Source organism: Lissotriton helveticus, chromosome 7, assembly GCF_964261635.1.
Source record: "Lissotriton helveticus chromosome 7, aLisHel1.1, whole genome shotgun sequence".
NCBI classification, from domain to species: Eukaryota; Metazoa; Chordata; class Amphibia; order Caudata; family Salamandridae; genus Lissotriton; species Lissotriton helveticus.
In genome coordinates, this window is record NC_136068.1 from 1288064393 (window position 1) to 1288088882 (window position 24490).

Below are 24490 nucleotides of genomic sequence, written 5' to 3' on the forward strand. Positions count from 1 at the left end.
CCGCCTTCCTTGCCACCCCTTTGCTGGGACCGGCGGACCTGCTGGGGTACCAGCGGGAGCTTGTCATCGTGTGGGGTGCTGCTCACAGTTTCCCCGCCGCTCCCCACATCTGGACTGGCCGTGGCCTACTTATTGACGGCCTGCATCACCGTCTCTTTGCCTTGCCTGCTCGATCCTCCTGGCTCTCATCTGGTTGTTCTCTCCACGCCTGAGGGCTCTACCAGCTTGCCTTCCTGCCTTGGCCCTCCCCTGCAGAGTGGCGGAGTCCCTCACCGCCCCCCGTCCGGCCATGGGGAAGACCGATCCCAAACAGCCGAAGATCGCCTTTGACCAGCGCCGGCAGACGTGTCAGGATGGCGCCGTCGCAGAAGGGGGTGACTCTGCTGCCCCAGGACGACCCCAAGTCCATCACGCTAGAAGTCATATCCGCAGTCCAGGATATTGCGGCCCAGCTTGAACAGTTGTCATCCCGTCTGGACATAGTCAAGGCCCTTGTTGATTCTTATGATGCTCGCCTGCTGCACATGGAAATGAGGGTCTCTGACGCTGAGGATGCCGCCACTCAGGATCGTCAAAAGCTCCTCCAGATGGATAAGATTCTGGAACTGATACGGAATAAAAAGGAGGATTTGGAGGCGCACTCCCATAGGAGCAACCTCCGCATCCCGGCGTGCCTGAATCCACCAATATCTTGCGTATGGAGGACTTTGTTGAACAACTCATCCGCAAACTTTTTTGCGACGTCCTTTCTCCTGTTTTTATTGTCGAGCTTGCCCATCGCTCCCTCGGCACTCGCCCTGGCCTGCCAGCTCACCCAATCATCGCCAAAATCCTTAACTTCAGGGACTGTGATGCAGTTCTCCGAGCGGCCAGGGAGAAGGGCGAGATCCATCATCAGGGTAATTCCTGGTCTTTTTACCCCGATAACACCATGGCGGTGAAGGCCGCTCGCCGCAAATTCCTCCCGGCAAAACAAATCCTCCAAAAGCATGAGGTCTTCTACTCCTTGGCATATCCCGCTAAACTACGTGTCAGGCAAGGCGCAAAGATGCTAGACTTCCCGGATCCCAAGGAAGCTTTGGCCTTTGCAAAGAAACTAGACAGGTTGCCGCGATTCTCTCCAGCGAACTCTCAAGCCCCTGCAGAATGTAACCTAAGTGACAATGACTGACTTGAAGTGCACCATACACTTACCTGTTGACTCTCTCTTATGTTGCTCGATTACCTGATTGGTCCTGGTCCACGTTGCATTTCCTTCTTCCACAGGGCTCTTGTTCCCCACAGCTATGCTTCGGGCTGGGTGCCCTTGTTCCCCTGGCGTTCTTTATACTTCTGTGTGCTATGTTGAGTGGCTTGGCCACCCTGCCTCTTCGTCAGGGGTGTACGCTGAGCGATGCCATGCTTCCACGGGATGATTCCCTCCGTGTACATAGACATTCCCCTTCCCAGTTGTGGGTGTTGGTGAATTGTCAGCCTGTATGGGGGGTGGGGGTGGGTGGTCGGCTGGGTGGTTCTTGGGGTTTGTGTCTCCCTCTGAGGCCGATTTGTTTATTTTGGCACACACCTGGTTGTTATACTGCATTTCAAATGCTGCTGCACTGTGTTTTTCCCTTCATCATATGCTGCACCATTCTACGCATCTGCACGAGTTCTCCTCCTCATTCCTCACCTCCCTCATCATTATTTTCCTGTGTATGGCACCATGACAGACACCACCTTCTGGACCTGAAACGTTCATGGCCTTAATGACCACCGCAAGGCGCGTCTGGTACATGCCCACCTTCTCCGGCACAGAGTGGACATGTGCCATCTTTTTCGGGAGACCCACCTGCTCACGCGACCGCCTCCAGACTCCTTTCCCGGCATTGGGGCGAAACACATTCCTCCTTTTACTCTAATTACTCTCGGGGGTGTCTATCCTTATACGCAGGGGGCTTCCGTGGCAGACTTCCCAGGTGGTTGTTAACCCGAGGGGCGTTTTGTGATTCTCCATGGCACCCTTCAGGCCCAACCACTGACAATCGCTGCGTTGAATGGTCTCAATAGTGGAGACCCGGACTTCTTTGGGCAAGTTTGGCACCATGTTTCGTCCCTGGGCCGTGCTGCGCTCCTTTGGGGAGGGGACTTTACTGTAACACTGTTCACTGCATTAGATCGTTCTGGCTCCCACGCTCCCCACCCTTGCGCTGCTGCACTCCTTAGCTCCATCCTTGCTGATAACTCCCTATTTGATGCATGGCATCACATGCGCCCTGAGGCTCGCGAGGGCACTCGCGTCACTTGCACTCATGATTATTGGTCCCGTCTGGATCTCTGGATCACCACTCCAGATGCGCTCTCCTGGCTCACCTCCGTTGATCACATGGCACGCACCCTCTCAGATCATGCACTTGTTCGTCTCTGTTTACGTCTCCCCCAGTCCCCATGTCACGCGTTCTCCTGGCAGCTTCCTCCCCATGCGTTCCAGGACTCTGTCTTTTGCAATGAGATTCAAACTGTGATCACTTACTACTTTGAGCTTATCGAAGGTACAGTAGATTCCCCTTGTACGCTCTGGGAGGGTTTTAAAGCTGTCTTTCGCGGGGAATGTATCTCCAAACAGTCCGGTTTCCTACTCTCCATTCGCAGCGCTCTCGACAAACTGGAAATTGAGATTACATCTTTGGACTTCTCTCACACTCGGGACCCTAACCCTGACACACTAGCCCAGATTCGAGGGAAACTTTCTGACTTTGCTGATGAGGACAACAGAGAACTCCCGTTCCTCGGTAGGGAGGCACGAGCGCGCCGCTTTGGCGAGGGTGACTGCCCTGGTAGAACCCTGGCCAACCTCCTCCGTCCAACTCGCGCCGCGTCCTATATAGCCGCCCTCCAAGATGGTGGCCCTGCTAGGACCATTTCCCCAGAGGAAATTAAGGCACGATTTGCAGCTTTTTATACACATCTGTACACGGCCGGATTCTTCAGGGGTGCCGGCTGTCACCTATGCTTTTCGCCATCGTGATGGAACCCCTTGTGGCTAGACTCTGACAACATCACACCCAGAGAGGCATCGGCTTTGCGGCTCGTGCCTTCTTAGTATCCATGTACGTGGTCGATGTTACTCCATATGTCCGCAACCTCCAGGAAATCCTCAGCCCCCTGGTATGCAAGCTTATACGGTTTGGTGGCTACTCAGGCATACAGGTAAACTGGAATAAGTCTGTGCTTTTCCCCTCTCACTGATGCCACGCCTTTTACCCCAGACTACCCCTTTGTGTGGGTGTCTGGCCCCACTCGTTACTTAGGTATCTGGCTGAGCAGGGACGTGGCCGAATTCTGGAGAGCTAACTTTGACTGTGCTGTGGACTGGTTTGAGTCCAAGATTCCCCTCTGGAGCTGGCTGTCTTTGTCTTTGGCCGGTCGAATAGCAATCGCCAAGATGGTTGTGCTTCCGAAATGTTTATATTTATTAGTCAACGTGCCCATCCCCCTCACTGCACACTTCTTCCGCAAAGTCCGATCATTGCTCATCTCTCTGGTCTGGGCCGGCAGACAGCCCAGGATCGCGTATAACATTCTCACTCTTCCGATGTCGCGCGGTTTTAAACTCTACGTTCTTTGCACTCAGGCCAATTTTCTGCATTTTGGCTCCATCCCACTCCTTTCCAGCCACATGTTGCGGTGGAAGCCGATCTTTCTGCCCCGTGGCCGCTTCCGACCGCCCTGTTCACCCAAGAAAAACTCCCACGCACTGAGATTGATACAGTCGAGACTATGCACTGGGCCTGGGAGGGGCTCTGCTGATTTTCCGGTGCTGATATGCTTTCACTGAATACAATGCCAATCGCTCGTCATCCGACTTTCGCTCCCCTCCAGACTTCTGGGATGCTTACCCCGTGACTTCCAAAGACTTTTCTACAACAAAACAAACTGCAAACATCCGGGCCCAACACTAGGTGGCTATCTATGCATAGTGTGTTACTCTGCAGCTCTACATGCCAAAAACAGATGCAAACTGGTAAGTAGCATTTTCCTTCTCTCTCGCTGCTGATTCTGGTCCTATAGACACCTCACTCTATTATCAACTCAGGGTTGTCTGAAGGGAGTTGCATCCCTCGTTTCTCCAGCCCCCTCCATTGATGGCCACTCTTATCTTCCTTTATTCGTCCACCTCCCCCCCCGGAAGCTAGTGACTAAAATATACGCCTTTACACTGGCAGCCTCCTCCATCTCCACTGACCGGGCGCGCCTGTCATGGGGTGAAGACCGTGGTATGGGAATTTCTCAAGTTGACAGGCTTTATTGTTGCAATCAGATTAAGCGCCTGTCCCCAAACTACTGTCTGCACCTTATTCACTTTAAATATTTGCATAGGCTATACCGGACTCCAGTTCAACTGCACAACATGGGACTTATTCCCAATGATAGATGCCTGCGCTGCTCTGCTCCTGCGGCAGACTTCTCCCACCTTGCCTGGCTGTGCCCCCAGGTCTCCGCTTACTGGCGTGAGGTCTGTGCCGCTATTTCTGAGATCACCTCGTCGCTGGTCCAGCCATATCCACTGCTTTGCCTCTTAGGCTTTGTTAAATTCTGCGCAGATGCCTCCTGCAGCTTGATCGCCATGCTATTGGTCCTTGTGTGGCGTAGGGTCTTCATGTGCTGGGGCCGCAAACCTGCGCCCAAGTTCGCCCTTTGGCTAGAGGATGCTTCTCGCTGCCAGACTTTCCTGTCCGAATTCTGGGACCTCATGCCAGCTAGATCCCATCCACTCGACATATGGGGTCCCCTTGTATCTTACCTCCTAAGTCGTAGTTCCCAGAGTCCAGCTACCTCTCCCGCGCTCCCTGCCGGCGCTCTCTGCCCACGGCGGGCGCCGGTGAAGGTCAGTGAGTAGCTTGTCCCCTGTCCTTGCTTGTTCCGTCACTCTCCTTTGTACACAGTGCCTCTCACCATCACTCGTCCCACTGTCCTGGTGCTCTTACACTATATCTGTTATGTTTTGCTCTCCTATATGTACTCTAGGTTTACCTCGCTGAATTAAATTGTATTAATGTACACGGTGCTCTGATTTGGTGCAATTTTGTAACTTTGCTATGCAATTTTGTTCAATAAAGGTTTTTGAAAATAAAAAAAAACAAAAAGAACAGAGGTCAGCATACTGGGGTGGCGTCTATATAGGCACTATGCACATCACAACGCTATTGATGCCACACAGAGCCAAACAACGCCACCCACTAGCGCAAAGGGAATTCCTCAAACTTTTCTGGATCCAATCTGACACCTGGCAATGGTCTACAGTTAGGAACCTGCAGTTATATAGAGTCTCTACTAGATAAAGTCTTATCAAAGGTAAGTGACTTGTTCTTCACAACATATCATAATCAAAAATTTAGTGTGGTCTTCTGGTAAGTCGCACCTAATTTTAATGAACAGGCAACACTTCTAGATTAAAACTATCAGTTGTGAATGCAATTCCCCACAAGGCATTACCCTGTGAAGCAAAAAACATGCTCCCAGTACCTAGCCACGACAACAAATATCGAAGGTGCATTGATGCTTGCTGGCATGGTCTGACCAAATTTAATTTATTCCTAGTCATGAAAGGATACTATACAGATTCATAATCCACTGCAGCCACAGGGAACGATGAAGAAAAGCCTCTTACACCATGCTGATATATAACTGTAGCAGACTCTGTACAGAGTTTTATCCTACATAAAATTGGAATTTATTGGCTTGTTTCAGATTACCCCTAACCCTTAGTTATAGTTCTGATTCCTTCAGTGCACCTTAGAGCCCCAATGATCCACAGTGGCCTTCATTCGCAATGTTAGCCCTCTGCATCATCTGTGCCTCTCGAACTTGCCCCGTGTCTGCATTGCCTCGCTTCCTTCTACGCTGCTGCTGGCGTCAAAGGAGTTACTACAACCGATAGTGGTTTCTTTTATCTGAACCCAACTCGTCTTGACCGAAGCAGTGCCATGACCTATTGACAATGCTTCTGACAAGCTACCCTTCCTGTCCAGTCCTGCACGAACACTGCATGACATTTTTGGCTCAGATTCAGATCAGAGCCAAAATTTCTGAGACAATAGGGATTAATTTGCTCCTCAATATGATAAGGACAATTAGTATGAAGACCTACAGGACACTTCAGTAGATACGTGGTTAGTCTTTCCCCCTGGCCTGCCACGGAGGAGAGTGCTTCTTTTGCAGTAATGATCAAAAGGGCTGTAGAGGTCCTTGATCTTCAGCTCCCGATGATGGAAATTAAAACCAATGTCCTTATGAAGGAACTTCAGCCTGCAAGGCACCTACAGAACCTTTGCTGCTATTTAATGAGGCTTGTAGAGATGTGCTGTAGGGCTCATGGACAAAACCATGTTCTGGCCTTCAAACCAACAGACAGGTCACTCATTGCCACAGACCAGCATCAGGCAAAAATGGATTTCTTACATAGTATCCAGCACCAGAGAGCTTGGTGGCTCAGGCATCCACCACTAAGGTCAACCCTAACGCTTTTCCTACGACCTCACCTGACCAGGAATCCAAGCGTATGGAATAGTTTGTCAAACACGTTTTCTTCCACAAGCCTTGCCCTACATTCAGTGTATTCTAGCTGCCTCCTTGGTTGATACACTCATGCATTATGGAACCTGGTCAATCAAATCTTACTGGTGGTACCAGACCACCAATATTCGTCTTTAGCCTAAACTATTCAGGATGGTCAGGGAGCAGCACAATTTACTGTCCAGCCTTGGCGAGACACAAACTATTGCTTTGGTCTGTCCTTTGGAACAAGTGTGGTGCTTTGCACCTCGCTTTGATGAGGCCTATGGACTTCTCAGGGGCTGTCCAGCCATCCTCAATGGATATGCCATTCGATCGCTCTTGCCTCTTTGGCAAGATGGCTGATTCGTCCCTAGATCGATATAAAGAGAGTCTGGCTATAGCGCGCTCATTGGGTCTCTCCGCAACCGCCAGACAGTTCCATCTGCAATTTTGACCATTTCAGGGTTATACTAGAGGTTTGGCATATCACCAACACCAGACCCTGCTGCCAGCACAGCAGACTCCTCAGCCCTTTCGAGGTTGTGCCACAGCCCCCAGAGGCAACGGTCAGGACAACAGAGACAACACACTGCAACCACAACTTCATAACTTTTTTAGTGTGTCCTTTCCAGCACACAACCACTGGGTAGGAAGCTGGATCTGCCATTTCCTCCATGATTGCAAGACATTACTTCAGACAGATGGGTCCTCCAATTTGTACAGTTTGGCTAGGCCCTCCCACTTCATTCTACCCAGCCGTACCTTTCATCCCAGCAGGGCAGCAGATGGAGTACCTTGTGTCCATGTTGGAGCAGGAAGGGCTGGTTCTTTTGGCCAAAGGGGCTATGGAGACTGGCCTGGCCTCTGAGTTAGACCTGTGGAAGGACAAATTCGAGATACTTACTTTATCTCAGATTGTGTCTGCTCTGTATCCTGGAGGATGGATTGTAGGGATTGATCTGCAAGATGCCTATTTCCATATTCCTGTCCTGCAGGCGCACAAACCTTCTCTGCCATTCACAGTGGGCAAGAAGCATTTTTAGGTTGCTGTGCTCCTGTTTGGCCTCACCATCCCATCTGGTGTTCACGAAAGGGATGGCAGTGGTCACAACCCTTTCGAAATTTGAGTGTTCCAGTCTTCCCCTACCTCAATGACTGGCTATTTCACCAGGCAGTCATAGACCACCTCTAGATGATGTCAACCCTTCTAACATCTTTAGGGTACACAATCTGCATGCCAAAATCACACTTTACTACTTCCCAGACTCTACTGTACATCGAAGCTAACCAGGAAACGGTACAGTTTCATACCTTTCTTCTGCAGCAGAGTCTCCAAGATATTTAGGCTATGATCCTTATGTTTTAGCCTATGTCCTTGATTTTAGTGAGGATGAGCCTGAGGCTGTTGGCACCAGGGGAACCTAATGGATTCCATCCAGGTTTTGGAGGAGACTGCAAAAGATCTGCAGTGGGAACTGCTTGACTGTGATTGTGCCAGTGGCAAACCACTCTTCTTAACCTTACCTGAGGTGATGGTGATGACCGATGCATTGCTGCTCATTTGGGAAGCCATAAGGGAGAGGTGGAGATCACTGGATTCTCATCTTCGGCAGAAAGTCGACTCTGTTAGAGTTGGTGGTGTTCAGATTGGGGTAAAAGGCCTTCCTGCAAACTATCAAAGGGAGGCTGGTTGAGATTCTCACAGACAATACCATTGCCATTTGGTACTCAACAAGCACGGTGGGTATGGTTTTGGGTCCTCTGCCAAGACATTTTACGCCTCTGGAAATAGCTATATCCTCAAGGCTTTTCTCAGGTCGAGAACCACCTGGTGGAATCTTTAAATGCTAGGACGAACAAACCCAGCACGACACTTAGCGGATTATGAATGCCAGTTACACTTTGAGTTGATGCAGGGCATCTTCCAGCAAATGGGAGAACCCTAGATTGAATCTTTCGCCACCACCGTGAACACCCATTATCAGCACATTTACGGACAGGAGTTCACAAGAAGGGTGTCTCTCAGACACATTCAGTCTAGAGTGGAGCTTGGGACTGCTGTATGCCTTCCAAACCCTGCCTCACCTGGCTCTAGTTCTGAAGAAGTACAGATACGACCGGGCCCAAGTCATCTTAGTGGCTACAGATTGGGCAAGGAGTGTTTGGTATCTATAACTCTTAGTCATGAGCATCTGTCCTCCTATCAAGGTGCCACTCCAGGCATATTTTCTGTTGCAGCAGCTATACAGGGGCTTGCACCCAGACCTGCACAATCTGCACCTGCCTGCCTGGAGATTGAAAATTGGCAGTAGATTCCATTTGTTTTCTCAGATTGTTGAAGTTATCTTGGCAGCTAGGCACCCTTCCACAAAGTCAGTGTATGTCAGGTGCTGAGACAAGTTTATGGATAGTTGTGGCAACTGCCAGACGGACCCATTACAGGCTAACCAAACTGTTGGATGCTTTTTAGGTCTCGCACCTGGCGATGCAGCGCAAAGCTCTGTCTCGCCTGCGAGACCTATAGTCATCGGCTATGCTTTCAAGGAGACAGGAGATGGGCACGCGCAGCATGCCGGAATCGGATCAGGTCGCGCGCGTGAACACGCGCTCCATTGTGACTGTGAACAGCATGCCGGAATCGGTTCAGGACGCGCGCGCACACACAGACACACACGCGCACATTACAGACACACACACACGCACGTGCACACACGCACGCACACACAGACACGCTCGCACACACAGACACACGCGCATCTCCCCCCCCCCATCCCACTCACCGGGCTCTTTCCGCTGCTACAGGCTCCGTCACTCCGCCGCATCACCTGGCACACGCTGCTCTTCCTGGAAAGTAAAGGTACAGCCTACCACGCTGGTTGTTCCTCTCTCCCTCATTAGCGGGTCAGTCTCGGCAGCAGACGGGGCTCTCCACGAGCACGGGAACCCCGCTAGCTCACACGCTCACTTTCGACTGGCTTCACGGGCACAGGAGTGCGGGGTAGGCTCCCGTCTGCTTCCTGTCTTTTTGCGGCCCCGCCCCGTCCCAACACAGGTTGCCTGGCTTCCTGTCCAAGCCGGGCTGTGGCGGTGAGTTCCTCAATACGTGACTTGTTTTTTTTTTTTGTCTCGTACTAAAGTCCATACTTGTATTTATTGTTGCCTGTCTAATTTTGACCACATTACAGCACACTAGCGCTTTACCATACCACAACTTCTGCTCCCTTGTTACTCTGTTTGAGAGGGAGCGGGTGCCGCGTGACCTTCTTGAGGAGAGTGTCCTTGCCACGCTCCCACCTCCGGAGTGCCGCCTCTGCGACTCCTCACCTGGAGCACCCCAGGAGCGAGTACCCTTGGCAGGACAGATCGCAGCTCAGGGCGGCGGCAGCAGGCGAGCGCGTGCTGCTTGGGGTCAGGCTCCATGCTGGATTGGGATTCTACACATGTGGTGAAGCTAGACTGAGCGATAGTCTTCAGTCGGACCGGTGAGATCAACGCTTCACGTTACTCCTCAGTAAGCACGACGTGGAATCCACTCATTAGGAGTGACATGATCCTGGACGCTGTCAGTGCGCGCCCGTGGACGCTGCTCCCCGCACGAAGAGGTAAGAAGAATGCGGGGAGGATACGGGGACAGAGGCAGTGCAAATACCTTGGGACAGAGCGGTGACACATGCACAGGGAGGGTGCTGATGCCGGCCCAAGGCGCAGGCTGCGTTGCCAAGAGGCACTGTTGGCATGCTTGTGGTGCATGATGGGAGGTGTGTGCGAAGGGGGAGCATTAGAAGGACAGTTGAAGGGGCATATGCAATTGTACACGCCATTGTTCTCAAGCGTTTCCATAATATAGGGGTTTGTGTTAATACCTCTGCATGTTAGTGCATAATTCTGTGGAATGTCTGTTGAAACTTCTCTGCATTTGACTTACTTTTGTACATACTTCTGTGTGCGTGTCATGAGTCTCCTCTTGTCTGTAGATGACAGCGTGCTTGCACGCCCCCTGCATGCGAGTTTGTGTGTATGTCACGCTGTGTGTACAGCGCCCTTATAAGTGTGTCTGCATCACTTCTGCCTACTTGTTTTTTGTTGCCATGGTGTTGCTTTTAATACATGTTTAGTGGTCTTACACATTCACAAGTTGGACAGCTGAGCTATCCCTCACTGTACATAGATGTTGAGACTTGAGTCAGGCTTTTGACAGCAGTGCTGTCCCTCTGCTCACACGGATCTGACAGCACATGTACGCATTTCTCTACTGGACAGATACAACAGTAGAAACTGTTTCTCATGTCACACAGATGCTAATCTTATAAACTCTGCTCTTCACACGGTCTAATTCATCTTAGCCTATCCTCCTCGTACGCAGAGATCTTAAGCGCTCCTGGCTTACACAGCAGAGAGGCCCCCTTAGGTTGCATAGATGTTATGAGATAAGGCCTCAAAGAACAGCGTTAACCTCTGTGCATTCCCATTTCCCTCTGGCTCAGCTGGAACAGCCCTGCCTGATGAACACATCTGGCTCCGATCTCAGACAGAGGAACTATCCATCCCACAAGATCGTTCACGCTCTGACCTTTACTGAGACCAGTATTTGCAATGCAATAGGTCTCGCATTTACGCAACTTTAAGCTATTGGTATTGTATATGACTATGCCTTTTATTTATGATTAAAAACAAAAACAAAAGGCATTATCATTTGCAATGTCAATAGCTCAAACTTGAGTAAATGCGAGACCTATTACATTGCAAATGCTTGTTTATTTGATTTATCTTTGACCAAGTAAGGACTTGCACTGGGCACTAACTATTAAAGGCTACTTGTCTGCTTAATTACCTTTTTTACGTTTGTCGGATCAGCCTTCTTTGTTCAAATCATCTGTTTTGATGAGAGTTCTTAAAGGTTTACAACACATGTTCCTGACGAAACCCTTCGTGATGCCACAGTGGGACTTTAATTTGGTTCTCACTTTTCTAATGCGCACCCCTTTTGAGCCAATTCACAGTTGTCCACTATGCCTTTTGATCCTGAAAACGGTCTCTCTGGTTGTGGTAACATCAGCTTATGACGTGAGAGAGCTGCAGGCACTCTCTTTCCAGCCGCCTTACACAAATATTTTTCCAGACAAACTGATGTTGAGACCTCAAACTACATTTCTGCCAAAAGTAGTAAAATCTCTCTATGTCAGACAAGCTATCACCTTTCCAGCATTCTTTGCCCCACCTCATCCTTCGAAAGAGGTGGAGCGAATAAATTGATTGAACCCCCAAAGTCTTTAATTTTTACATTTACAATACCAGAGACCACATGGTGAATGATCAGCTCTTTGTGAGCTTCTTGTAGGCAACAAAAAGGCAAGGCAGTGCAGAAAAGAAACCTCTTTAGGTGGCTATACCTCTACATAAAAATCTACTGCGTACTAGCTAAGGCTGCCACTACTACATTGGCATGTGGAGTGCCTACGCCTGCCCTGGATATCTGATAGGCTGCCAAGTGAGCATCAGTCTGCACATTCATGAAGCACTACTGTCTTGACCGTCTGGTCCTTAAGGGTGGGCATTTGGCTTGTTTGGTCCCGCTTGACTTTTTTTTGTCTGAGCCACTCCACAGACCCACCACCAACTTGGGAGATACTGTTTTGATATATTCATAAGGTGAGCAATCTGTGGTTACAGATCTTGAAGAGAAGAACAAGTTACTTGCCTTCGATAACTCTTTGTGATGGATACTCTAATCGCACATTCCTCACTGCCTTCCCACCTCCCCATTCTGTGGAATTAGCTCTTTTCCATTGAAAAAGGTCCTGTGCTCTGGTCATACCAATTTGCTGTTGGGCTCTGCGTCTGAGGGCACAGACGAACCTGCAAAAAAAACTAACATCAGCGTGCTTGGGTGGGTGCTTCTATGTAAGAGTGGAACCATCTACCGGCGCTCATGAGTACTGCTTTAGAATTTTTCACTGGTGAGGAATCTAGGATTAGATGGAGTATTCACTAGAAAGAGCATTAAAAAAGGTAAGTAACTTGTTCCATAGGTAAGTAACTTTTTTTTCACCCTCCATTGGTAGTCTGTACCCTATCTTTAGGAACTCTTATTATGCTCACATTCATCCCTGAAGGTCTTTCACTCTCTTCAGGAACCCTCTACCCAATTTAATTGCGTCCCACACAACTTTGCAGTCTATTTCGCACACTCACCCACTGGTTTCAATTGTGTTTTGCTCACCTTTCACCTTTCTGCTGTGTCCACCTTTTACCAGATAGTCACCTGCCCCTCTTTTCTTTAGCCTTTTGGTTGTTTTACCCCCTCCCCCTTTGTCCACTAATTGTTCATCTTTGTTTATTTTCATTTTGAGGGACTTTTCTTTTGAAGAAGGATAATGTGATTTTTTAATTCTGCACATGTATTTGCTTTTCATGCTTTGTAATGCAGAAAATGAATCATTAAACTGTATTGATGTTGCTTTTATTTGTGCTCTTCCCTGCCAGGGGTTCAGACAGGGGGTCCAGGAATTCAGCTTCCGGGGATGAGGAAGGTAAGTTTAGCTCTTGCAACTCATTGTGACTTCAATTCTGTTCAGTTGGGGGCGGAGCTAGCCGAGCTGAGCGATGGCGGCATCTTAGGCGAGCTCCTCTCGGACACCACAGACAAACGCTACAAATCCTGCACATATTGAGCCCCTGCGCCTGAAAATGAGGCTGTATGTACTAGCGACGCACACACCTAGTTTGTCATGGAAATAAGCTCCTGAAACGCTGTAACTCGCTCACGAAGTAGAACGCCGCCACAGAGGCCTAACGGGCGAAAACTAAACTTGGACGTCGGTCTGTGGTGAGGAGTGGGGCCGCGACGTACAACACGCACGCCGGCTGTGGCGGGTCTGAGTTTGGGGCCTGGATCTGCACGTTGATCGCTGAGACCCAACGGGACTCGCGGGCTGCGGCGGAACCCACACTGACCCTGCAGGGGTTAGTCGGATTAATCGGCAGGGATAATAAACAAGAGATCACACATTTAGCGGCACGGTGCCCCTGCGATGCAACTTTACCACTGCGCCACAGACCCGCACACTAATGACCCTGTCCAGTGGGTGCCAGATAGGAAAAGACGCATGGCCAAACCGCTGCCCATAACAAACAATGTTGCTGAGTGATCCACATGGGTAGACACAGGTAACCGCAGGACGGAGAGGTTGTGCGGGAGGCTGTGAAACAGAGAACTGCACCACTGCACCGCTAATGTGCTCCTGCTTACAAATAAATAACACGCAGTGGATTACATACACGCACACCCTACCGGGTACCGTGCAGTTAAACTGACGAGGAGGTGGCAACGTGTGCGGGTTGCGGGACCCACAGGAAACAATGTGCTATGTATATTGTGCGTCACAGGATCTGATCGGAACTGAAATGAATGTAGCCCGTCAAATCGCCGCATGGAGACAAAATCAACCACATGATATGCATAGCCCCCTGAGACACACCACAAAGATATATTTGAATGCCTGAGTGAGAGGACCTGGGACTACTAGCTACACAAAAAGTCCATCAGAGGTGCCGTGTTTACATACAACATCACAACACATTGGCCTATAGCTACAAATGTGATGAATTTTTAGCTCACCTGCACAAACTGTATACTGCGAATTGATGCTTGCGACTTGCTCCTATCATGTAGATGCGTGTCCTTGTGCCACCAGTCTGCGCCCGTTATAACAACTAGTGAGACGCTGTGAGCAGAAAAATTGAGTGGGCATTGGTGTCTACTTATAAATACATGAAGTCAACAGCAGACTTCACTTAAAAAAACCCTGTCGTCTCACGTACTTTGCCTGCGCAAGGAGTCCAAAATAAACTGGGACGCAGTAGTGGGCTGTCTGCTGGACACTGAATACATACTCCTGAACACTAATTGAGAACCCACGTCCAGGCACCACCACTGCCAGCAATATGGGAAACCCGGACAATAATCAGCCCAAACTTAATTTCGAGCAATCCAAAAAAAATCAGATCAGAACACAGATGACCAACAGGTAGCGACGCAATAGTCTGCATCTTCTAGCGGCGTTACAAATGATGACGTGCAGCTTTTGTTTACTACACTACAAGTGGCTCTAACAAATATAGATGGCAAGATTGATTCTTTAACATACAGGGTGGACCTCATGTCAGAACGTATGGACCGCCATACGGAGCGAATAGTTCTGGCCGAACGAAGCATATCTGAAGCGGAAGATGCGCACAATCACATGGAAACTAAACAAGGGAAAATGGAAAAACAGTTAGCAGTGCTAGCGGCAAAAACAGAGGACTTGGAGGCGAGATCCCGCAGAAGTAACATACGCCTGATGGGAATAGCGGAAACAACCAACAAAGGGCCCATGTAAAGATATGTGGAACAACTCCTGGACCAAGGCCAATCATAGCCAAAATATTAAATTACAGAGACCGTGATGCGGCACTCCACAAAGCCCGAGAACTAGGCAACCTGGAACATGAGGGCATGGAGATATCCCTATATCCTGACTTCACACCAGCGAAAAAGAAGCTTAGGGACCTCAATATCAAATATGCTATGCTATACCCTGCCAGACTCAGAGTGACTGATGATGGCAAAACCAAAATCTACAATGATCCTAAAGACATTTTAAAATATCTTCAACAGAAAGGTTCACAGAGCACACGCTGGAGATCGCCGATGGAGAGACAGGAAGATCAGTCAAACACATCGGATGTGGAATGATACTTTTCTACAACTATACTGGATGCGAGCTGCAGCCTAAACTACAAAAACTTCACAAATCGCACACAGAAAGACACAGGGACATGGACCAATTAGAGACATGGCTTCACAGAGACTGGCTACAAGGTCCATCCCCAAGAAGCAGTCTGATCTGCTAACCTCAATGTACTGAACTAAGTAGGTTGAGGCTGCGAGTGACAACCACAGACTGGCAGATCGCCCGAATACTGGCAATTGTAGTAGGTTTAAATAACGGTAGTCACACTAACACTGTCCAAAACCTTGTGAATGCTTAGGGCACTCCCGCATAATAGATGAACTCACTGAAGTAAGATGTAATATAGTGGATTTGACTAACGTTGCTGGATGCTCAAAAGTGCATTAACCTGATAAAGAGATGGTGTCCCCCTTGCAACTAATGCAGGGGTTGTCGGATTGGTTGCCCTCGTCCACTTGTGTATACCACACTTGTTAAGTTTTCTTTATTGTTCGACCGGGAAGGGGGTGAGGTAAAGATTATCAGCCTGATTCATGTAGCCAATAGCGCTCGCAAAAGGGCCAGATTCTGAGAATCTGGCCCTTTGCGAGTGCGATTTTTGCATTTGGTATTCATGATCCCTAATGCAAAAATCGCTATTTAAGAATTAGCAAATATGCGAGGAATAGCATTTAAGGAATCTCTATTAGAGATTCCTCAAATGCTATTCATGACACATCAAGGAATTGCGATTTAGCACTTTTGGGGCCGCTATTTACCGAGAGGTCAGACCTCTCGGTAAATAGCAAAAACTCAGAGAAATGCTTTTAAAAGCATTTTTCTAAGTTGCATGTTGCACACACACATGTCCTTTGGACATGTGTGTGCGCAACACCTGTTCAAATGTGCTTTTTAGGGGTGCTACAGGGTGTCCTTTGGACACCCCTGGCACCCTTAAAATCGCTATCTTATTTGCGAGTAGCAAATTGCTACTCGCAAATAAGGGATACTCCCCATTCATTCCTATGGGCCTCTTGGCCCATAGGAATGAATGGGGAGTTTTTGCGAGTAGCAAATTGCTACTCGCAAATAAAGAACATGTAGGAATCGCTATTTAATTAGCAATTCCTACATGAATGCCGTTTTGCGTGTCCTCAATAGCGAGTCGCTATGATTCGCTATTAGGGCCATGCAAAACGGCCTGTACATGAATCAGGCTGTATGTTCCAACTTTGTGGGATTGTCTCCACTGAACATGCTACGGTAGTGTCGGTGGGGGGGTACGGGGTATTAATATGGAAAAACCGACCAGCGGTAGAGCTATTAGAATATGTATACAGGATACTATGCAACTTAAACTTCATCAAGACATAGCTATTATTGCCAAGACAGTACATGCCTAGCAACCTGACACATCTTCGCACATTGTCGTTCATGACCTGGAATATTCGCGGACTCCAAAACCCACAGAAAATACGCAAAGTATTTGCTTACTGAGACAGACACAAGATAGATGTCGCCTGTATACAGGAAACTCATTTGATAGACCTCAGGGAGGGTAGAATAGGCACTAGATGGTCGATGTACAGGATGGCTTCCTCCTACTCTTCGTATGCCAGAGGAGTCATGTTATTGGTCTAACAAAATACCCCATTTACACTTATTAAAGCTCTCAAGGATGACCAAGGGCGATATGTTATAATTCAGGGCAACTTTTGGAGCACAGCTATAACGATTGTCACCGCATATGGCCCAAATATCGACAACCCAACCTTCGTTACACAAATATGGTCCAAATTGCGTGAGTTACAACCTACAGCCATTATCTGTGGTGGCGATTGTAATACATGGCTTGACCCAGCTTTAGACAGATCAACTGGCAATAAGAGATGTGGTAAGCACTCAGCCAAGGTTCTTAGAGAAGGACTGGAAAAATGGGCAATGGTAGACATATGGAGACTGAGACACCCTGGCCGCAGAGCGGGAACTTGCACGTCATTAACACATCATACATGGTCCAGGCTTGACTAATGGCTGGTGCCACAGGATGTGTGCACATGGGCAACTGAGGTGAAACATCTACCCAAAACATTATCAGACCACGCCCGATATGACTCACACTGGCCACCCCTACACAGACACCGCGACAATTCACATGGAGGCTGCAACAAAATACACTCTTGGACCAGGTGTTCCGCAGTGAACTACATCAGGCAATAGTGTATTATTTTGACCATAACTCTCGATCTGTTGGCAGTGCAGGGACACTGTGGGAGGCCTTTAAGGCCAATGTCAGGGGCCACTGTATAAGTAAACATGTGGGCATACTCCGGGACATACAACAACTATTGATGGTAGAACGGGATATCAGAAGACTTGAGGCAGAATACATAACGACGCAAAACAACACACTAATAGCAAAAATTAGACAAAAGACAGATACGTACCATACATTTGCAGAGGATGAGCTAAAATATACATCGCGCAGGTACACGGCACGCAATTACAGGGAAGGGGGAAGACCCGGCCGCGAGCGATCACAGAAAATAAAACCTGCACATACGACTACGTACATAACGCAGATTATGAATGTACAACATCATCCACTATACGATATTCCTGCCATACTTAACTGTTTTACTAAATATTACACCCAATTATATACCACTCAATCGACAGTATCTGCACCAGACATAGATGAGTACTTTGACGACATCGGACTAGCATGGTTATCTGATGAACAAAGAGAGTACTCTTGCCACCACATCACAGAAAACTAAATTAAACACGCAATAAACTCCCTCTCAAATAATAAGGCACCAGGTCTAGATGGCCTCCCAGGAGAGTTTTTCAAAGAATTCCGTGACCTGCTGATTCCACACTTGGCCGAAATGTATGAAGAGGCATTTGAAGAAGGTAAGCTCCCGGCAACACTATGCGAAACACTCTTGATTGCACTCCCTAAACCAGATAAAGATTTAACTCGGTGTGAATCTTATCGCCTGGTATCACTAATAAACATAGATGCTAAGATATTAACCAAAATTATAGCAACAAGCATACAGCTGTTAATATGCAACCTGGTATTTCCGGATCAAGCGGGCTTTATGCCAACACGATCTACCACCCAAAATATATGCACAATATTTGCATTGTACCATCAACTAGACCCTGATATCTCAGCGACCGTGGCCCTATTGGACACGGCGAAAGCCTTTGATTTGATAGAATGGGTTTTAATGTTCGCAGTCCTGCGCACGATGGGCTTCCCTGAGCCTGCGATGGATAGCACTACTATATAATGAACCTCGGGCACGAGTCAGAATAAACGGGAACACATCAGATCCCATTGACATAGGTAGAGGAACCAGACTGGAATGTCCACTTACACCAATGCTATTTGTATTAACCATAGAACCCTTAGCATGCAAAATCCGTCAAAAACACTATAAGTCAGCGTTACAGTTCACTCTCCGTCCTATTGGCATATCATTATATGCGGAGGATATGATCCTATATATGTGCCATCCCGACACTAACTTAAATCCTCTTATAAGGGAATATATTTGTTTTGAACATTACGCAGGACTCCGAATAAACTGGGATAAATCAGTAGTCATACCGCTCACAACGGCCACAACACAACCAACCCTAAACTATCCCTTGAAATGGCAAATAGACCCAAGTATCTTGGCATATGGATACACCGCAATCCAGAAACGGTAATCTGAGAAAACTAAGGCAAAACTGGAAGAGCAAATAGATCGATGGATTAAAATGCCCTTATCATTTGCAGTCAGAATTGTTTTGCAAAAAATGATTGTGCTGCCTAGGTTCTTATACTTGTTTTGGAACATACTGATTGGTTTAACGCAAGCATTATTCACAAAATTGAGGTCTGCCCTCCAGCGCTTAACATGGGCAGGGAAACAGGCCAGATTACGCTGGAAAACGCTTACAAAACCATATCACCAGGGGGCCTTCGGAGCTCCAGATCTCCAACTATACTTTTACTGTGCACAAGCACAGCATGCACATTGTTAGCTAAATCCCCATGCACATATTCTGCATATAGCAGTAGAATCAGATAGCGTCCATCCTTCGCCGTTGAAAACATTTATAATGGACCCATGGACAACTACGCCGAGGGGGAAAATACACACGGTCTCCTGCACTTCTCTTGAATGGCATATAGAGCAGATAAGCTAACGATATACACCAAGGCACTCCCAATGGCTCACCGTCCCAGACTCACCATTACTCAAGAAAAGAGAATGTTACAATTACTAGTAGAGATGGGACTAACTACCATGGGCAATGTATTTCTGCACAATAAGTTCATTTCACTGGAGGTCCCATCCCTCTGCACACACCAGGCGCCATTAAAGAAGTTTGCAATCTTGCGATTACGTATGGCACCTAAAGAATTGTACACTGCATTTCCCGAGGAACCCACACAGTGGAATGCATTACATATACTACTAACACCCACACGTAATAACCTAGTAACACGTCTCTACAATGCATCAGAGGATGAACAAAGACAGGGACCACACATTGCACTTAAAAAGTGGGAAACAACTATTGGTGAACCTATAGACGACCATGACTGTGAATATAGTTGTACACAGTTGCAGATCCTTATGTCAAATTGTAACTTACGGATTATCCACTTTAAATTCCTACACCAAACATATTACACCCCGGACAAACTACATAAATACGGACTTAGAGCGCACGATAATTGTCATAGATGCCACACACCAAACGCAGACTTTCTAGATATGACATGGGCATCTCCACAAGTATTAGCAAGACTTCACCGACAAGCTAACAACTATGTTATCCGAGCAAATACCAAACACACCATTGTATGCATATTGGGAGTACTCAAACTAAAATTAGCCCGACAACGGAAATTTTTGGATGTTGCATTACTACTCGCTAAAAGACGCATAGCTATGCGCTGGGGAAGCAAAATGCCCCCAAGACTTAAAGACTGGCTCACTGACATGACCTTCTGAAAGGAGACAATGGAGGTCTTTGCAGAGGAAATACCACAGGCCTCAGGACCTAGAGACTTTTGGGAACCACTAGTACACTAACTACTAACAACGCAAAGCGACAAAGTAACATAATACAGAACTTCAAGGACTTACAATACTTAGAAAGTCGAGGAGGAGAGAAAAGGAGCTAAATAGATGTGGTTATGCTACAATGTGGTATGCCAGACCATTACAATCATGGACTAAACTGATGACACAGAGTTTATTACTCATTTTATGTCAACATATTGTACAGTTGCTGTATGTACTAGAGAATAAGTAAAGATATGGGGAAAATGTATACATAATATATAGAAAAAAGTTACCTGTTTGTAATGGAAATGCTGCTGGTCGAAGAAAATCGAATTAAAATAAAGCAAAAAAACTCTGTTCAGTTGCCTTATAAGTGTGTTTTCCTTTCAGAACGCAGAGCCAGAGGAAAAGTGATGGAGCATGCATTACTGAATGACGAAAGTGAGTACTCCCTTGATCTCTCCTGAGCATAGGAGGGTCTATTTAGAGTGAATGCTGGAAGCTAATTCTTAATCACCATGTCATACTGGGGCAATTCTTTAAGTAATTAGTGTATTCTTCGTACTCTAGTGTGGTTCCTTTATTTGTAAACTGTAGATGCCTGTACTAGGGATAGAGTTGTGGTACTGTTAATGCTTTACTACTTTACTGACGAGTCTCAAAATTCTTTACTATATCTTAAGTGTGGCTTTTTGATTGTTTTGTGAAACATACTGGCTCAACCTGGTTTCTTCTCCAGCCTCCATTTTGGCAAGGAGACAAAGGTGCAGAACTAAAAACTAAGCGATACTGGAATTCTTCTCATTTCAGGCTAGTAAACTACACGGTTATGTCCCACTATAAGCTTCAAAACTGCAATGACAAATTGATTTATTTCAGAAGAGTCTTCCTCGAAGTTTCTCTTCTGAATCTTTGAATTCCAAAGAATCTGTTTGGCAGCAGTCACAGATCAATAATGACCTGTGTGTACAGCCACAAGGGCTAATATTGGCTTGGTTTGTATTTGCAGACACCCATTGCTCACAAAACCATTCCTTCTGGAGGGGCTTCAGGGCAAATTAATGCATTTGCCCTTCAACGCCAGGAATGTATTTTGCCCTTAGACAGATGAGATCCCTGAAAATGTAAAACGGTGTTGGCAACAGCAGAATTCAACAGTGCCATTATGGCAAGTCAGCAAAAGTTGTTTATTCATTCCATTACATTTATGGAGGCATTTACAAATAGCTGAATAAATGCAAGCATAATAAAAAAAATCAAAAACAAATAAACATTCATCACGATATAGCCTATGAATACATACAAGGTGTACCTTAGGTAGAGATTGGAAGGAGGGTAAAGTTGTGGCTGAGCAAACTTCGAGAGTGACCAATTTCTATTACTTGGGGCCAAGGAAAGAGAAGAGAGAAGGCGCGAATGCGAGATTGAGCACAGGATAAATGAATGGATTCAAACTGTACTTGATGGGTAGACTGAAAGTTTCAGCTACAGATAGAAACTGAAATAAGGATACATACGGTGTGACAAGAAGTGAATTCCTCTGAAAGTGATGAAAAGAAAACAAAAGAGGATACACAACTGGAAGGGAGACAACAAAAAGATGGAATGGAGAACTATGCCGCAGAAGAGAATGGTCTACGCTAATAGTGACAAAATCTATTGAGTATTCAAGCGTAGCGACCAGAAAAAGAGCATAAGATTAGAAACTAACTGAGAGGCAATGAAAGTAGAAAAGAAATGTTAAGTAGCGTATAGCTTGATTTGGCAGTTGTAAAAGACATCCGAAGTTTGAGGGGAGCAGTAAAGTAGAAAAGAGATTCAAAAATATCACCCACATTTTGAGTCCAAGAAAACAGAGGAAGGAGGATTCTCTGTTTAGTAGTTTTAGGGTATTAAGAATGAGAAGACATCCGGGGCTGCATGAGGGAAAGACAATTGACAACAATGCTGTACAAGGATCGGTCTCCAGAAAGGAAGGAGACAAAGATTTGAATATTGTCTACTTGAATGTGACAGAATCTGCAAAAGCTGGACTTAATGCCAGCAAAAAGAGTAATCTGGTTGGGAAAAAATGAAGTGGTGGTTCAGGAACCATAAAGATATAAGGAAAGGAATCCAAGTCATGACAAACCCAAGATACTCAATAGAACTGCTAATACTTGTTTCTCGATGAACGAGAGAAGGAGGATTAAAATTATCAAAACGTATCAAAGGATACAAATATATCTAGTACAAGATAATTCATGTGCATAGTAAATACAATTGATATTGGTAGGGAGAGTAGTCTTAGTGCACTGAGTGCAGCAAAGGCCAGATTGAAGAGGGCAAAATTAGAGTAGAATAAACAGGATGACAGTTAGCTGGCCTGCTGAAGAAGTTGAAAGAGGTATGGGTGTAGTGAACCATAAAAAGAAAAACAGCCAAAGAAAGGTTGAAAGAGGTTTTAAAGTATAGGAAGAATAGCATTTTAGTTAAAAGGGATTGAAGAAGTGCCAGAAGATAAGGACAGATAAAAAGGAGACCAGGAAGAAGAGTAAGTGGTTGAAGATAAATGGAATTTGAGTAGAAGGCGGAGGGTCACTACAAGATCTAGGCAAACTAAAGCATGTTCTTGGGGAGAGAGTAGTTGGTTAAGGTGAGAAAATAAACTAGGGGAGAGAGGGGTGTTAAACAGATGCTAATATCGTTTTATATCCTGTCCAAGTTGTTATTAAAAAATAAATTAAGAAAAAAATGAAGTGGTGATGTTAGATGGTAGACAGTATTTTTTTCTATCTGCACTAGGCGTTAAGATGAATATTATAAGTAGAAGAACGTAGAGTTTACATATCATTTATAAGCGCCTAAACTAGTAGGTGCCCAGGCGCTATGCATTGACTACTCTGAGCTTTAAAACTGCTGAATAGTAGTGTTTTCACCTTAATGAAGTACACATTTTATACAAGTTCGCTCTTGGGTGAATAACAATAAAAGTATGACTTCCAGTGTTCTTAACAGTCTTGATCTATAGCCCTTTGAACACCTGTAAGCCCTTTTTATTCAGTTTGCAAGGCAGTCAGTAGCAAGGTAAACTTTGTAGGAATAGAAGAAGCATACGATTGTCATCAAGTTCCCTGTATCACTGTTGCAGCATGATTTTAGATTTTTTTTTTAAGTCTCACATTGATCTTTTTCTGGAACGCCCAATAAAGGTGAGTTAAAATAACCTAAGTGGTAGCCATTAATGCTGTTGGAATAGTAGTTCCATGTTCTCCTCCAAAATATGGACTTGGTTTGATAAGGGTTTGATATAGAAGCTGCAATATGTGGTTAATAGATTAGTTTAAGCCTCAATGTTAAGGTGAGTATGAAATAGGATACCTCTTTTCCTTGGCTTTTGTGATATGTTAATATAGGTGTTGCCCACAAGAATCCAACAATGTGAAGTTTTTACTTTCTTCAGAATATGCAGATGAGCTTAGCAATAGCAGTGCAGGTTTTTTCTTGTTTCATGGCAAATCAGTTATAATGAGCCACCCATGTCTGAACTAAGCCAGAAAAATCATTCATCGTGCTCGAATCCTGTTTAATATCAATGCACAGAGTGATGATAATTTGGGTGTTATATGCAAATGGGTGACACTCAAACCACCTGTGAAGTTCATGCCGGAATATCACTTAAACATTGAATAGAATAGAAGAGAGCCTGGAGGCTAATAAATCCCACAATACCTATTCACTGGTGGTGCTAATAAATCGCAACATTTAACCTTTGACCTTTAACAAGAATATTGTAATTGGCCTCCACCACAATATTTATCATTTCCATTAGTAAGCCATGATCTATAGTAACAAAAGTAATGAAGAAAGTGCTGCTCTCTCCTTCCTCGCTGCATCCCTTTAATGTGATTAAGGCTGGAAGAGATAACATTGGAAAGAGACTAATTGCATCGGGGAGGAGAGAAGGCAGTGCATCCAAGGGTGGAAGAAAGCATAAAATAAAATAGACTGTAAAAGGAATCTTTTGTGAGGGAAGGTCTCAGAAGGAAAACATAGAAGAGATCAACAGAGAGGAAATAGGAGGTGAGAAAAGATGAATGTTGGCTCCAGATATAGAAAGAACAGAGTGAAAGGTTATGGTGCCAATAGAATGAAAGATAAAGATTAGTTAAGAGAGAGAGGTTC

General features: G+C 46.2%; 1 protein-coding gene across 3 annotated transcripts in view; it reads left to right on the top strand.

Moving 5' to 3' along the window:
- Nucleotides 1–24490, top strand: part of LLGL2 (LLGL scribble cell polarity complex component 2) — an 876878-nt gene that overhangs the window by 794330 nt on the left and 58058 nt on the right. For all 3 annotated transcript variants that reach the window (XM_078654529.1, XM_078654530.1, XM_078654531.1), the window contains 2 exons: nt 13018–13064; nt 20717–20767. In XM_078654529.1, coding sequence (XP_078510655.1) covers nt 13018–13064; nt 20717–20767 — 98 coding nt within the window. The remainder of the gene's footprint in view (nt 1–13017; nt 13065–20716; nt 20768–24490) is intronic.